Source organism: Varanus komodoensis, unplaced genomic scaffold, assembly GCF_004798865.1.
Source record: "Varanus komodoensis strain SLA01 unplaced genomic scaffold, ASM479886v1 scaffold40, whole genome shotgun sequence".
Classification (NCBI taxonomy): domain Eukaryota; kingdom Metazoa; phylum Chordata; class Lepidosauria; order Squamata; family Varanidae; genus Varanus; species Varanus komodoensis.
Genome location: NW_025335942.1, coordinates 8,143,035 through 8,160,210, shown reverse-complemented (window position 1 = coordinate 8,160,210; position 17,176 = coordinate 8,143,035). Strand labels below are relative to the sequence as shown.

Here is a 17,176-nt window from a genome sequence, read left to right as displayed (position 1 = left end):
CGTGGAGGGTCGGACCGCCGGGCCAGGCCAGGCCAGCCCAGCCCAGGGCATGCGACGGCCAGAGGACTGCACACCATCGGATGTGCCTCTGATCCCATCTGGTCCATCTGGGCCCGCGTGGCTGCAAGCTGCATGGCCGGCAGGTGAGCAGGAGGGGGAAGCGCCACGTCGGCGCAGCCTCTGCCCAGCCTTCCCATCGTGCCGGTTCCAGGTGGGACGTCAGCGCCAGAGAGAGCTGGCCGAGCGGCTTCCTTGAACTCTTGAAGTGCTGCATCAGCCCCCTTGGGCCTCGCTGCGCCACGGAGCCTCGCGGGAGGATGACTCAAGCTCAGTACGCCGTCGGCCGCCATGGTAGCCCCATCATGCTTCTGTTGTGGCACGTCGGCACGTCGCCTCCGGCTTACGGCAGCCCTGTGAGCCAAAGGCGCCCGACATGCCCCTGCACTTCACAGCCCTGCGCAGCGCTCCCACGTTCAGGGCTTTGTGGAGCCAGCCCGCCTCACACCTGGCCTTCCTTTTCCTCTCCTGCCTTCGATTTTCCCTAGCAGGATGGTCTAGGGCATGTCGTGAGCGGAGCCGGCTGGAGCCGGGGGTCAGACTGGATGGCCTGGGAGGCCCCTTCTGACTCGCTCGGTTTCTTTGACTTCTCCAGGGAGTTTGGCCAAGTATGGCAGCTTCTCTTTTGCCTTGTGGGAAGTTCTAGCTCTTAAATCATTTGCAGAATGTATTCTGTGCACGCACACGCAAGTACTTTTCAGCAGATGTTGGACCTTGCCCCTGCGTCCCTTCCCCGAATGTTTGAAAATAACTCAGCCTCCAACGTGCCCAGTGCCCCAGAATGAAAACTCGTGTGAAGGGGCACCCCTTCCGTTCCTGCCACCACTCCATCCCTTTCGGAGGCCGGAACTGAGCCCGGCTGTTTTGTAATACCAATAACAAAGAGATGCTTCCGACCAGAGCGACTCTTTGCCTCTTTAACACGGAGGAAACTTCGTGCAGGCTTCACGCTGAGAGCCTGCCTCGCCCGACACTTCGACCTGGCAGGATGGAGATGGCGCTACCGGGAACCAGCGTGGAACGGAGAGCAGGTGCTCAGGTATTTAAGCCCCAGTCCTAGGCGGGACACAATGGGACTTGTAGGAAATCTCTACCGAAACATGCCCAGGGCGGCCCCTACAGTTCATTATTATAATTATATGTTTACTTCCAGGGAGAGGAGCTTGTGGGATCTTCCGTCTCAGGTGTCAGAATAACTTGGTGGGTGAGCTTTGGGCATGTGGAGAGAGTTTTCCTTTCCATTTCAGGCAGCGAAATATTGAGGCCAGCAGAAGTTATCGGCTTAAGCCTATTCATTTCTAAGGGGGTTGGGGAAACAAAGTTTGGGAAAGCACACAAATGCCACACATTCCTGTTCTGGAAAGCTGCCACTTTGCGAGCGTTTGCTTGAAGGATTAATACAGAAGCGTATTTTAGTCACACAAAGGAATATCAAAGGCCACACAGTCATAGTCAGGTATTAGTGAAAGCACTTACCACCTGAGGAAAGTGTTGAAGAGCAAAAAGAGGCTCCGAGGAGCAGGCGGGAAAGAGAAAAGAGGAGGAAGGAAAGAAGAAATTAATGCTGCATGCGCCAGTGTTCACGACTCAACTCGGAGAAGCTCCCTCTGAGGGAATTCGCCCTATTTTCCACACCACTTCACTCTCGGAAGAATTTGCATGCTCAGGAGCTATTTTCCTGTCCAAGCCTCCCCCAGGTAGGTGTAACTTTTGTGAGACCTCATTCTCTGAGGGAAGTCAGCCCCACTTCTCAGGACAAATTATGCAGTAAAGTCGATTCGTGACTCTTCAGCCTGAAACTGGTAGTTTACGCAACTAAAGGTATCTTTACACAAAGGGAAAGAAATGAGGGAAGAAATGAGATGCTTAGTTTGCTTTTCTAGAAAGGCTGTTTTTCCTGCTTGGTATGAAGTTTAGAGAGAATTCTTCCTGTAGTGCCATAGTCTGACACCGAACCATGAAAATATGGAATTAGGAACAGAACGTTCCAGATGTGCGCCAGAATCACCCAGGATCCGTGCAGATGTGGTGGGAACACAGAGCAAGGTGCCAGAGGAGTCTTTCGGGGAGGACATTTCCGGAGATCCCACTGCCAACTGGAGAGGCCGCCATGAGAAAGCACGGCTTGCTTTCGAAAGCAAAAATGCAGGTTGCCTCTGAATTTTGGGGGAACGGCGGCCCTGGACAGAATGGGGCTCGGGGTTTTGGAGGAGCCCCGTTTAGGCCCCACGGCCTCGCTGGGTGCAGCAGCGTTCCGCGCTCACGGCTTCTCAGCGCAGGCCGTGTTTTCTTGCTGCCGAGACTGCACTGTTGAAGTTCTGCAGCCAGTTTGGGAGAAGGGCTGCTGAAGGTGGTGGCGGGCTACAAGAAGGGCCAGGTGGAGCCGGGGAGGCTGCAGGCGGAGAGGCTGCTCCTCAAGGAAGCACTTCCATGAACGCGCCTCAGGGGTGGAGCTAACTTTTTACAACGTCATATGATGCTAAAAGGCCACCTTAAGGGCCACATACAGCAGTGGTCTAAGATCCTCCTGGTAGGGGAATCTTTCCCTGATTTGGGAGGGATGTGACCCACCAGGAGTGAAGATGCTTCCATAATGCCTGGACCACTGAGGTCGCCCACCACGAGCAACCCCGGCCCCTTGTCCAGCATCAGCTGCAGAAGCCTCCTTCCTCACGTGCCCAAATGCATCGGAGCTAGAAAGCTTTACAGGTCGGATGGCCAAGCATCTTCCGTGGCTGGGATGGAGGGCCAGGTGAGCAATTTTGGCCACCTGAGCCATTCCAGGTTCTTCTGACTGGGATCAGAAAGGTGCCTTCACCACCTCTCTTAATTAAGCCTGGAAGACAATGGACTCCAGTCCACCTCACCAGGATGAGTAAGTCCTGAGTAGAGAAGTTTCCTTCGCAGCCATACATAGCGAGTTGCTGCTCGCAAACTGAACTGAACTGGAAAGATTACGGCTTTGGCCGTGCCCCCCGCATGGCCCACCACTTCCAACAGACTCCGTCCAAACCTGCTCCAGCTCCCCCAGGTCACAGGACAGGTGTCTGTACTTACATGGCCGTGAAGATCAGTGTTGAGAAGCATCAGGGCACAGGTGAGCGTGTGGATCCCATCTGCAAGAAGCGAAGAGCTTTAAGAGGGTCACAACAAACTGGCAAAACCAAATACTCGGCTTAGCTCCCTGGGCAGGGCAGCACCCAAAGCTCCAACAGCAGAACCTGAGAGGTACGCAGATAAACTTTCCTGAATTTCAATCCCAGTTCAGAGTATTTCTCTAGTTCTGCTATTAACTCCCTCCCATTAATTACTAATCTCAGCCACTCTTTAGTGATTGGAATTGAATAGGTCTATTAAATAGGAGGCATTCTCAGGGAGGCAGGTGTCCTGCTTTACAGGGAACAGTCCTCTGATTGAAGGGCTGTCTCGGAAGTGTCCTGAAGTACTTTCTGCTCTATCTGTTCCAAGTCTATCCAAAAGGCATCCGCAAATGGGTGGATTTTGGCTCCTGAGGAAGGATATTTCTGAAATGCACAGGGCAACAACAAAACTTTTCTTCTGGAACTTGTTACTATTTCTGTCCTCTGGGTTTCATTTTGCACATGGATCCCTCCCTTGATTATCGGGGAGATAATCAAATAGATCGTTGGCAAATAGATCTGGCCAGCAAAAGCCACCTTCCAGGACCGATTCTGAAAAGCAGAAGAGCTGCGGCGCGCTGAGGTTAAGCGCCACCGAGGAGGCAGGGCGGCGAGCGTGCTGTGGGTGTGCTCGGCATGCACGGACACGCGTGTGCGAGTGAACAGCGCCTCCGGCACGCCCTCCATCGAAACGGCCGGGTGCTTTCTGCATGCTTGACGGACTGTACAGTTCAGCTGCACTTGGGAGCTTTGCTCACTACCTCGAGCGCTCATTGGTTCCCGGATCTTTGCCTCAGGTTCAGTTGAACTGCAGGCACTGGTAACAGAAATGGACCACACTGCAGGGCTGCTGTGAATCGCCCGGCCTCGCATTTGGCGCCTACTCCAAGGAGCAGTGTTGAGGCCCAGCATTGCTACGTGATCGCCTGGGTGCTGGCTTCCTACTCCGATTTCCTTTCTCCCCTTTCATTTCTGTGGGCCAGTTTGGAATAGGACCAGTGTCCTTCTGTTTCATTTATGGAAATCCCCAGGCTGAGGCATCCTGCTGTGGAGTGTGGGCTCTCCTTGGGTTACCGGTCAGATGAAACGATCCCTCCTGACCAGCTGTGATCAGCCGGGCTTGGGCTCTCAGTCATGAGCCTCCGGGCAGCACCCGAAGGGGTGCGATTAAAAGTCCCGAGGAGGGGAGCCATTTGGCATTTGCACCTCCCCAGTCTTTCCTCCACCCCCTTCCCACTGAACGGCACCTGCCGAAGCGAAAGGCACCCCGGTGCAGGGGCCGAGAGGGGAAATCAGCAGGGGTGGCGCTCAACGCCACCCCTCCTGCACGGTCTCTGGGTGCACCTCTGGCCCCTTTGAAGGATGGCGTCCAAGCAGAGCCACAGGTGAAGATGTGGCTCCTGCTGGGGGCCTGGGGGCCTCGGAGCAGCTCAACAAGTGCATTGAGGGGAAGAAGGGAAGGTGAATGCAGTGCAGCAGCGGTGTGTCCTTCTCTGGTCATGGGAGAAGGAGGAGACCCAAGCAAGCTGATGATGAGGGGAGCTGACGAAGCAATCCACGCGGTCTCCATGTTCCATGGGAGAGCCTACCCTCCGCCCCCAATTCCACCCGTCCCACTCAAATTTTCCTGCCAGCGGACCTCGGCTCTGCAGATTCGTCTCCACAAGACAGGCTAATTTTCCGGGTTAACGTTCCTGGAATGTTTCTCCAGCAAGCCTCCCGGGGAGCCTGCTGAGCTGCCTTGGCCGTGAGCGTTACCTTCGGAGGTGCTCTCTTCCGGATTGCAGTGGCAGTATCTGTGCGAGAAGTGGACAAGGACTCGCTCCCTCTCCTGCGTCTCTCCCATCAGCGGGAAAGCTTTCAGGAACGTTCTAGGCATAGAGAGTGAGCGTTAAGCCAGCGAGCAGACAGACAAGGGAGCTATTATCAGGCCTCCTCGGCAAAGCGTCCGAAGATGCTGAGATGCCAAATTCCTTCAGAGCTACGGTATTATAAAAAGTTCACCAGTTATTAACCAGTAATTTGTTATGAACCACTCCGGGGACGATGCCGGCCCTCATACTTGCTCCCTAGCACAACACGTAGGGCTCCGGACCCGGCCCTCACGGGAACGCTTTGCCGCAGGTTTGGGCAGCACCCGCCCTGTTCTGAGTTTCCAGACACCTTTTCTGAGCAACGCCCCCAGGTTACTGGGCTGTGCTGAGAGTCCAGCCCACTTTGCTTCAGCAATGTATGATTTCCCCTGCCTTTTAGAGAATGGTTTCTTTGCTACCCAGAATGTTTTGAGGCTCTTATGAGATTAATGCCATGGGTACTTATTGGGTTGCACCTAGAATATTACCCATGACAACAGGTTCAACTCTGAGGTGCAATACTTAGCAACATCTCCAGGAACAGCTGAAGGGACAAACTTCTTCCTGAGGTTCTGGAGAGCTATGAACAAACAGAACAGGCAATATCAAGTCAGGTGGACAAATATCGTAGCCTGATCCTCCTGGTCATCTTGTGATCCTGTGAAACAAAGCCTACTCAGAGAGGAAGGCCTGGGCACAGGGGTGCTTTTCCCAGTGGAACTGCATGGCTGTGAGAGCTGGACCATAAGGAAGGCTGAGCACAGAAGAACTGAGGCCCTTGAATTGTGGTGCTGGAGGAGACTCCTGCGAGTCCCTTGGACCGCAGGGCGATCAAACCAGTCAGTCCTAGAGGAGATCAACCCTGACTGCTCTTTACAAGGCCAGATCCTGAAGATGAAACTCAAATACTTTGGCCACCCAATGAGAAGGAAGGACTCCCTGGAGAAGAGCCTGATGCTGGAACAATTGAGGGCAAATGAAGACGGGGACGGCAGAGGATGAGGTGGCTGGATGGAGTCACGGAAGCCGTCCGCGTGAGCTTAGGTGGACTCCGGGGGAAGGTGGAGGACAGGAAGGCCTGGAGGAGTGTTGTCCATGGGGTCACGATGGGTCGGACACGACTTTGTGCCTGAACATCAACGTGGATATTCATTGCACAGTGCTGGACAAAAAGCAGTTAGTGCTTTGGAAGTAATCCTTGTTTTTGGATCAGAACAAGTCAGCAAACTCCAATCTGGTCTTCCACCTTCCCGAAATGAGCCCATCCACTCATTTCTTTGGCTCGCTTTAAGAGCCGCCATCTCCTCATGATATGTATGTACTTCAGAAAGCCTCCAGTGAGCCAAAGTTTCTCCTCCCGGCTTTGCATCTTGGTCTGTGCACTGATCGGAAAGTTAAGGCCAAGTCCCTGGACCCTTGGTGGAGCTTGGGATGGGGCATGCGGGAGGAAAGAGGCTTCCAAAGTATCTGGGGTCAAGTGCTTTCGGGGACTATGCATCAAAGCCACTATATCAAACCCCATTTGGAAGAAAATCGGGACTCACAGGCAGCTGGGTGGCGCGACGTGTTCCCCTGCGCTTGTACCTATTACGGCAACTGCGTCGTGGCAGCTGAAACTTCAGCAATTCCAGTGATGGCCCAGCTTAGCAATTTTAAAAACATATATATTTCAAGGCTAGGAGTTTCTTTTATTGCACCCATCAAGCATAGAAATAGTCTCCTAGCTACCTTTCCAATTATAAGAATGTCCTTGTGTCCTTTTCCAACAGGGCAAAGCATGATCTTATTAGATGGTTCTAAATATAGCAGTTTGGACCAAGCATCAAATTAAGGGCATAGCAAGAGGAGAAAGATATAAGAGGAACTTGTGCAGAGCCAAGAAAAATTGGAAAAGGGGAAGCTGAGACTGAAGAAGAGATGTGCGCAAGCCAAGCAGGTAGGGTGCTTTAAGGATTTTAAGGATTTAAATTTAAGGATTTAAGGATTTAAATTTAAGGGAAGGGAAGGAAAAGTGATTCCCCCATCCACAGCTTTCTCCCAGGGCCTCTTCCCCACTAACTGCGAAGTGTGGGGTGAAAGATGGGAAGGGTAGAGGTGGGGTGCGGATCGGGGCTCCGCCACTTTAAAGGCAGAGCCACTGCCAATTTCATGCAAAGAAAGTGCACTGTGAAATGAGCCACCCAAGAGAAGGTCGGGGGAAATCAGAGGAGTGGGATCGTTCCGAGTGTGGTAAAAAGACTGAGCACTTCCATGGTATTCACTTGCTTATGACTGACGCAGATGCCCAGTTTTACTGGTCTTCTGTGGTGGGACACACTCCATCTGTCCTTCTTGGATTCATCAGCCGATTTTGAATGCTGCCATTGTTTATGAGCTCTCTGGGAGCATTTCGCTGTTTTCCTGAGAATTGTGTGATTGGTGGGCCAAAGTCCCCCATGGCCCCTGAAACATTCCTGGCTCTGCCCACCTGCTTGCGAGGCCGAAGCACTTCCACGCAAGCATCCCCCCTCCACGGAATTTAGGAGTCTGCGTGACAAAGTCTTCCCCTTCTAACCACCCCCGCTCCCCCCGCTTTTCTTTTCCCTTACAATCCACCAAGGAGGAAAGGAAAGTGGCTGCACAATGGCTGCGATCGGAAGCTCTCCGTGGGGCTGCCCTGGAAAGTGGCCCGGGAGCTACAGTTGGTGCAGAACGGGGCAGCTGACCGACACCAAGCACCTCGCAGCCGCCCTCTGTGCATCACCCGGTTGCCCACGGGAGCCCAGGCTGCCTCAGCGCGCTCGGTTTGACGTGCAAATCCCTGAATGGTCCAGGCCCTGGACATCTGCACGGATGCTTCCATCCACGTCAGCCTACCCAGACCCTGCGGTCCTCATCAGAGGCCCTGCTCCAGAACAGTCTCCCAGGAAGGCTCAGGAGACGGCAACCCTTCAACGAGTCTTCTCAGTTGTGCTGCCCCATCGATGGAATTGCCTTCCCAGGGATCCTTGCCAGGCGCTGTCCTTATACACATTCCCGGACCAGACCGAGACATTTTTATTCATTTTGAGTGTTGGTTATTTTACTTGGAATTTGATTTTAATTGGTATTTTAAATTAAATTTTAGTCTTTGTGACTGTGATGTTCAGTCGCTTCTTAAACTATCAATTGGTACTTCTGCTATGAGGGTGATGTTACCTTATTTTTATTATTTATCAATACTGTGGTTTTAATTGTTTATGTATCAACTAAATTATGTATTTGATTGTTATGTATTACGTTGTTGGTTTTTATTGTGTGGTCCGTGTAGAGGGCTGTGTGGCTACAAGATGGCAGGTACAAGTGCTAAATAAAGACATAAGCACGCGCTTGACAGCTTCCGCCCTGTTCAGATATCAGCAGCCTTCATACTGGATTCAAGACAACCTGCTTGCAGGTAAGTAGCATTAGCACTGAATTCAGACCACACATGGTTGTGACAGCTTCCCCTTTTTCCAGTCTGATCACCTGATCCAAAGCAGATATAAATGAAGTGCATGAATGGGAGGAAAGACCGAGATGTAAGAGAGACATGCAGACAGGGCGAAAGAGGGTTTGCACTGCTCCAGAAAAGTCCAGCACCAACGGATTGCATCTGGCAGGGACGGTGGAGGCCCTGGGCTGCTGCTCACCTGTTTGGGATCCCGGCCCCGCAGCTCACCTGAGTGCTTTGTCCAAGGCCAGCCCGGTAAAGTCGAAGAAGCGGAGGTATTCCTCTGCGACCAGTTTGCTGAATTCATTACTGTAACCAAAGAAGTCGCAATCAGGCCCCAGCGTCAGACCGTTCATCCCCATGGTTCCTTGTCAGGGTGCCAGTGTTTTTTGCTTTTAAATTTGTAACTTTCACATCTTTCCTCCCTTTAACACCTGTGCAGTGGAGTATGATAGCATTCATAAAGCCAAGCCAACTAACAGGAGGAATCCAGAAAGAGAAAAGTTAAAAATGGAGCTCCAGTTTGGACCAGACAATAACACTGCAGTTTGTACACAGAGCTTCTGCTATACAACTTATTTTCAGAGACGTTGAATAATTTCTTCATCCCATTTCAAAGAACCCTACTCAGCCCCTATTATCCTAATGTCCGCTGGGCTTGGATAATAAAACTTGCCTTTAATTAGGGTCTATGCAAAAATGTAGGAACCACAAAAATCTGGAATCTGCAGGATAGAAGCAAATGTAAGCCATCTTGAGATTTTATAATAATCATACGGTATACAGGAAATTTAAAATAAAGAAATAAAGAAACAAATGGCCATCCTTTTGTCTGCAAGTGTATCGGAAAAGAAGAGAAGGGGAGAGAGTAGTGGAAATATCTGATACTGTATATACATACATTCATACATACATAGAGCGAGTGAGCGAGCGAGGCAAGTATCAGAAATTCAGTAAATATTGGCAACTACCGATCATTCTCAAGATTTTCGGAAGCACAGCAGGAAATGCCAGCAAATGCTGCCACAGACTTCTAAGTCTCACGCCCACCTGCCTTGTGTGAATTTAGGTCTCATTTCAAGTACTGTTTCCTGGCACATGTGAATTCTTCCCTGCCTGTCCCTCTTCACACGCACTTGCTGTCATTAACCTCTTGCAATACGGAGCATGTTTCTGCATCAATAAATACTTTAAAGAAATCCTAATACATTTAAGGGAATAGCTAGAAAGGGCGATCTTCACCATTAGGGGCTTTTCTCGGCCTTTGCCGGCGAGTGATGGATACGTGAGAAAAATGCCCATTCCTTGGGTTGCGGCTTCTTGTTACGTGTGAACCAGGCCAGCAGCTGGGCCCAGCGGTCACATGCACAATTCGCCGCAAATTTCCTGCCTTCCCGTCATAACGATCCTTTCGGGCCAGCGCTGTGTGAGTCTCCTCACCAACCCTTTCTGAGCTGTGTTGGTATCTCGATCTTTTCATCCTCCAGTGGCAACAGCGAAGGCGGTGAAAGCCATTCTGGTGCGTTGCAGGATAGGAACCGAGAGAAGAGAAGCAGTGCTCCCCTTCTCCGAACCAGCAAATGTGACGCGCTGAATTTGCAATGACTTGGTGGGTTAGGAAGGGGCTGAGCAATGGTCTCCTCCCAGCTTTCCCACACTAAATCATCCCTTTCGAAGCTGCTTCAGAGGAAGGAAACAGATGGCTGAGCTTTCCTGGCCTTTCTCCGGCACATAATGTGCACTGGCACTCTCAAAGGCTAAATAGACGTGAAGACAAGTTCAGAGCTTAACACCCTGGTGCAGGCCCATGCATAGTTCCCGGGAGAAAGCTCCACGAAACACGGTGGGTCTCGCACCTGGGTAACCCAGGTAGAGGGCCGCACTGATGGTAGAATGAAAGGACCTTCTGCGCACTTACAAGGAATGCCGGATCCATTCTCCACAATTTTTTCTTCCTTCTCCTTCGCATGGAAATTCCTTCCCATATTTGGTACTCTCTTTGTTCCTTTGTAAATCTTTCAGAGTCAAAGCAAACGTTCCACAAATCATGTGCAGAGTACGCGTGCCTGCGTAATGGTTTTCTTTACGCATGTGTAAGCACTTGTAGCCCTGATTAGGATCGGGGCAAAGGGGGTTGGTGGAGGGATTAAACCCCCCCCCCTCACCAACTTCCCACCACCTAAAATTTTCTCTCTCTCCATGGGTTCATTCCACTGTGGGTGGATTATTGGTGCCTGTTTGTTCAGCAAGGCATTTTTTAAGGTTCACTAAATCAGGGGAAACTAGCAAACCTTTTTCCAGAAGCAATAGCTGAGTTAGGAAGAGGGAGGAAACCTACTGCCCCTTTTTCCCTGCTGCTCTTTTTTTTCTAGTGTGGATATGGCTATTTATTTATTTGCCTATTTAAAGCTTTTCTATACCATCCAGCTCCTAGTGTCTCGGGACAATCTATGCCCAATTCTGTATTTTTCAGGCCCATGGATTAACAAATAATGTTGTTACTGGCATCTTATCTAAATCATGCAACATGTTAAGGTAATTTTACCTTAGTAAATTTTATCTGTTCTTATTCCTCATTTGTAATTTAAAAGCTCAGGCTGATGCGAATGAAGACTGCTTGATAAGTGCTGTGGAAACTTAAAACAGAATATAGCATTGTTTGTTGTGCAGTGGCTTTGTTTTTATTTTTAAAGTATTGTTTATGCTTTTGTTCATGTCTTTTGTTGCTGGTGTCAAAAGAATGATAAGCATGTGAAAGAAAAACTATTCTTTTAAAATACAAAGAATCAATGATGTGCGAATTCAGGCTATCAAAGGGCATAAACAGACGCCACTTGGTATGGCTAGAATCTGGGTAAAGACTGATAACCAAGTGACCCTAGAAGAGTAAGACTGAATAGATGCCAAAATGAAATAATATTGTATTATTGTTACATTCATCAAGTTTGCATTTATGAGGGAGTGTTTGCCACCATGTTGAAACTGAGAAAATTTAGGGTGGAAGGTTTGCCTGGCGGGTCTTCATGTTTGGGCAAACTAGCAACTGAAGGGGTCGGAGCGCAGAGGGTGTTTCCTTGGCCTTTCCCCGCTCTAATTTTTGGATGGCTCTTGTTGCTCACAGCACCTTCCCTGCTTGTCCTCCATGGTCGGCCTCCTCCTCCTCCTCCTCCTCCACTCCAGCAATCCCTCAAATTCTCTTCCCAATCTGCAGACTGGTTTTGGCCACGGAAGGGGAATGTGATGCCCAGGGAGTCCGGGCAGCAGTGCCTTCAGGTTTCCTTGTCTTGCAGTCCAGCAAAAACATCCCAATAAACTTCCCATTAAACCCAAACAGGATTCCGTCATCGGGAAAAAGCTGCCACTTGAAGGACCAGTTTCCCCCTCACCGTGCGCCCCCTTGGCAATGAGGCCAGAATGCCAAGGACCCTGCAAAGAAAGCCGCTTGAGGCTCCTTGGGAGCCGGGGGACTGAATCTGCCGCCACTCCCCTGCCGGCGGAGGCTCTGCCCTCTATTATCCCGCTGTGCCGGAGTGGCCTAATCAGCCGAAGACCCGCTCTGTCCTTCCCCAGTGAGGGCAGGCACTGAATGCACGCCTGCAGCTCCTCACTGCTGCCTACAACTGCTGTGTAAGTTGCGCGGAACCAGACACCAGCACACACACAACTTGGTTGCTTCTTTTCTCAGGAGTGAGCACTGGGGAGGGGGGCTGACATGGATCGGGACCCCAGTGTGTGGGGAGGGAGGAATTCAACCTTGCCACCTCTGTTGGGTGGGGCCTGCTTGTGCTTGCTTATGAGTAGGGCATCGGAAGTAGGGTCTGACCCACCAAAAGAGGCCCAGAGAAGGCCAAGCCGTGTTCCCCGCCTCGCCCTGCCACACTTCACGGACAGCCTGGCAGCCCAGAACAGGGGGCACGTTCCCCCGCCCAGCCCCTCGTGGAGCAGAGGAGACGTCCCTGGACGGTGCCTCTCGCAGAAAGCGTCCCCCCGCCGGAGCCACGCCGGGGCCCTGCTCCGCCCCCCGGCCACTTACTTCTTGCCCAGCTGGCGTGCCACGTCGCAGTGCTTGAACCCCTCGAGGTGGTACAGTCTCTTCGCCAGCCTCTTGGCCGCCTCGCTGTCCGCCCGGCAGCCGTTGACGAGGGTGTCCGTGCTGCCCTGGTCCAGCTGCTCCGTGCTGCCCATGTCGGAGTCCGAGTCGGAAAGCGCGTCACTGATGTTGGCGTCGCTGCAAGGAGGAACCACACTTAAGCGAGCGGGGGCTGAAGCGAGTGGCGGAAGGCGGGACATGGGGAGACCACACTGGGGGCCCCTCTCCCCCATTTTAGGTGCATCCGGGTTTTTTCCGGGCATGAGGCCCCAGAGCAGAGGGAGGAATGGTCACAGATGTTTTCTTTGCTTTCATTAAAAAGAAATGTTTGGAGGGGAAAGGAAGCACCATCGGAGAGAAGCATTTGCAGGAATCGCCAAACCTGGGTGAATCGCTCGATACAAGGGTCGGGTGGGTACCTCTGAATCCCACGTATGGTCAATATTTGGAATGCGTTGGCTGCGTTGTCAGGGAGTTGTAAATCCCACTGGCGACAGCGTGGGGAGCTTCGAAGTGAATCGTGCCGCCATGGAACCGTTAACGCCACAAGGAGTCGTCAGGGCCGGGGATGCCCCAAGGGGCCTTCCGCCAGTCCTCCGATCTCGTACCCGGATGCAAGAGGACCGGTCGCATCCTCACATACTGTGCAAAGTCTGCACTGTGGCAGTAGTAAACAGAGTGCCCAAGTATAAAAGTTCATTTCCCCCTTAAATTGCATGACGGGGATAATCAGGAATCGATGGAGCAATTGCTTTTGCGCAGAAGGAAAGCAGAGCTGTTTTCAGATGCGTGTCTCTGTCTCAGTACCAAATGAAGGACAATTAAGGCTCGATTAAGTTGTTACGTACCTGCACTTGATGGACCTTGAGGCATTTTTAAACATGTCCCCATTTCTGTGTTTAACAGCTCCTGGGATCTGACCTGGTTTCCTGCTCTGGATTATCTATGGCTTTCAGTGCATGGGGCAGTTTGGAAAAGTAAAAGAAAATGGAAGAAGTTGCTTTCTACAATGGAGACCTGTGCACAGGTCAGAATGAATGCTCTTGAAAGACATCTCTAGAAACTAGCATTTCAAAAGCATCCAGGGAAGAGCCCACAACCAGAAGGAGATGGTTTTCTACCGATCTGTTTGAAGGCTGCCTATCACCATCACTCTCTCTGGGCAGCTGATTTGCAAGAGAACATGAAGAAGTCTTCAGATTTTGAAGTTTCAGCTTCCTCCAGCCAGTATGTAATACAATCCCATTTAATTTCAATTGCCTTTCCACCAAAATTAATCTCCAACTTTGCAAAGATGGAAGCCATAGAGGGGAAAGATGCTGGATGCTGGAAGAAGCTGGAGAGAAATTGTTCTGCCTGTCCCAAAGTGATTAATATATGCCAAATGAGTTTTGGAACCCCATTGCTTCTTCAGGTGCTGTTCTGCTTACCAACAATAAGCGAAGTTGCTGGTGAGAAGAACTGGACCTGAATGGAGACTTAGGTTCCAGATACGTCAAGCCCCCAGTGGTGCTGGCAGTGTCAACTCCGTCCCTTTGCTGGCCGCTCTTCTTTCTGTGCCACCCAGAAGGTGAACTTCTAACGGAGAGCCAGTGTGGCGTCGTGGTGAAGAGCACGGGACTGGGACTCAGGAGACCCGGGTTCGAGTCCCCACTCGGCCATGGACTTTGGGCCAATCCCAGCCTCTCAGCCCAGCCTGCCGCACAGGGCTGTTGTGAGGATAAGATTGAGAGGAGGAGAGTGAGGGAAGCTGCCCGGAGTTCCATGGAAGGAAAGAGGGCAAGAGAGGAATCTGAGAAATAAAGGAAGATGTCCTGCCAGTGCAGGTGACCTTTCCAGCTGAGGGGAGGCATGTAGTGGGGGGAATGAGGACGAGGGGGAGGGCTGAGGGCAGGTGAGGCGGAATGGAGGGCCCAGGTCTGAGGACAGTTTTCTTCCCAGGAAAGCAGCTTTCTCTCTGCCCACGCCGGAACTTGCAGTTCTCACCCAGTATGGGAGACTGATCTGAATAAAAGGCAGGCTTCTGTTTTTCAAAATAGGGACCCACTGTGGCTTCTTGTGACTAAGAGCAGAATGAATTCTGCACCTTGAGACTGGTTTGCACATGCAGGCGCTGGTGCCACGGGCCTCCCAGCCTCTGCACTTTGTGGGTTCACTCCCTCTCTCTGCCTTTTGCACCACCCAGCTTGATGCAAGTTCTGCAGAAGCTAAAAACGTGTCCCCTATTTCATAGTCTTTGGAGATTGTCCTTTGTTAGTTTCGAGTTTTTAAAATTAAGTTGAAAAATCAGGAAATATGAGCAAGAGTATGAAAACTTCAGAATAATTTATTAACTAAGTCTGTTAATCAGGCTATTAACTCTTAATCTTTATTAACTATTAACTTAGTCTGTTAATAGAGCTCTTGTTTTAATATCAAGTAAAGCAATTCATGTTTAACTGCATCCAGCTTTCTTGATCCTTCTCTAACATTGATTGCATATATAGAATGCATAGAAGCTTTCTAAATAAATAAATAAAACTTATGAGCAAATGCACTTGTTAATCTATTTGCTTAGCATAGTTTGACTTGCCTGATGTAGCAGCTTCCAAAAAGATTAACGTACAGTTACAATTAAACACATACTCAAGAGCAGCCAATGATTTCAAGCAAAGATGCTGACTGGAATAAATGCATCTTCAAGCTGCTTTTGGTTTTTCCAAGTTAGCTGAAATGAGAACATGTCCATTTCTCTGGGCAAGAGTTCCAGAGCCCAATCTCTGGTGCTTCCAGAGCAATAGTTCTTGTTGGTAGGCTAGAGAATGGGGTTTTTGACGCTCACGCTCATGCCTGGCAGGCCTGTATGGCAATCCTTCAAATAATTGATCCCAAACCATTTGGGACTTTGAAGGCCAGCACCTTCCAGTGAGTCCACAAAGATGGTGACCAGGCAGCCGCTACAGAAGGGGAGCATTGAATCACGGAGTCACCGAATCGCAGAATCACCGAATCACCGACTAGCAGAACTGGAAGGCTGCTGGGTCCCAACCCCTGCTCAGTGCAGGGCTCCCAGTCGCACCACCCCTCTCAGAGGGCCGCCCAGTTGCTTCTTGAAGGCCTCCACTGTGGGAGAACCACCACCTCCCTCGGTCATGGTTCCATGGAGGAATATAATGCAAAGCTCCTGCCAGCTTCGAAACACCCCCTTCCGTTTCCCAGTCGTGTTCAGCAGCAGTCTGCTGCAGAGGGTGTGAAGCCAAGGACGGCATCTGTGTTGCTGCAGCTAAGGTCAGCCTCTTCCATACCGGGTTCCTACATGTAATATGCAGCATTCACATTCCAGATTTCTCTCCGTGGTTCCTAGCCTGAAGGCAATCAGCCGGTAGTTATGTTTCTTGCCAACATTTGTGTTGCCAATGAACAATTCTCATTCAAGAGCATCTTCTTCTAGAGGCACAGGACTTTAGTCCTAGAAACAGTCATGCATCATTTAAAACCTGAACACAACGTCTGCTCTTCCACCTGTGAAGCAGCCAGAAACACAGGAGGAACACGGAGGCTCCGTGTTTGCTCAAAATCACGGAAACGGGCAGTGAGGAACCCCTGTGGCTTGGTTCCAGATTTAATGTCACCTAGGGTAGACTGACTGAAATCCGTGGAAGTGAAGTCAGCACGATGTCAGAAGCTGTGATTTCCCAGTTTAAGGCTTGCTTTTCACCCCCAACTGGATCTGCAATTCCTTAGTATTTGCCAGGCAACCTTCTTCTGGACATCATTAGCCAAGAAGACATCCTGTGGACAGGTACCTAGAAGATCCCACCAAAATATCCCCCTTCCTTCAGCCCTGTCAGTTAGGATGAAGGACCTGATGCTTTTGCCTGAAGGACCTGAAGCGATACTTCACAGGCCACCATGAAGGACAGCCTGAATCGTGAGCTGCGGTTTAGGTTCCCGGGATCAACAACTAATGGCATTTCATCATTCGGGGATCTGGCTGAGCAAGACGGGTTTCGGTTCCTGCCAGCTGCAGCTAGAATGGCCAGTGGTCAAGGATGATGGGAATTGCAGTCCACCGATAGCTGGAGGGCCGCAGGGTAGATAAAGAGTCTACCCTGCAGCAGACAAAGCCAATGAATAAATAATGCATTTAAGGAAATATTTATTGACTGGTTTAAGGACAGCTTATTTATCAATCGAACATGAATATATTTGCATAGCACTAACATCTCAGTATAAGTGTATTTTAAAGATACTTATGGAAGGATAAGATAAACATTTAATCAGCAAAAGCTACCAGGAAATGTTAGGGGGGAAAGCCTGTCTTTAATGTGGACAGACAAGTGAAAACTTACACTAGCCACAAACTATGCAATTTACTCTCAGCTCCACTGATTAAAAGCCCCCTCACCAATCAAATTTAGTTCCCAACAATTAATCAGCGAAGCCATTCATTGACTAAGCTACTAAACTTGTTTGATCTACCACTGAAACCAATTCAAGCTTTCAGCGTCTGTTACGATCACCGATCACCGTTCCTATTGCCACTGTGCCGAGGAATGATAATAACAATAAACAAAACCATGGGACATAAAAAAGCGACTCATTA

At 50.4% G+C, this 17,176-nt stretch overlaps 1 protein-coding gene across 1 annotated transcript in view; it reads right to left on the bottom strand.

Moving 5' to 3' along the window:
- The window catches only part of PSD2 (pleckstrin and Sec7 domain containing 2), a 39,824-nt gene that overhangs the window by 15,689 nt on the left and 6,959 nt on the right, over nucleotides 1-17,176 (bottom strand). The window contains exons 7-10 of the mRNA XM_044442836.1: nucleotides 12,535-12,729; nucleotides 8,730-8,810; nucleotides 4,956-5,068; nucleotides 3,115-3,173 (exon numbers count right to left, since the gene is read on the bottom strand). Of these exons, the coding sequence (XP_044298771.1) occupies nucleotides 3,115-3,173; nucleotides 4,956-5,068; nucleotides 8,730-8,810; nucleotides 12,535-12,729 (448 nt within the window). The remainder of the gene's footprint in view (nucleotides 1-3,114; nucleotides 3,174-4,955; nucleotides 5,069-8,729; nucleotides 8,811-12,534; nucleotides 12,730-17,176) is intronic.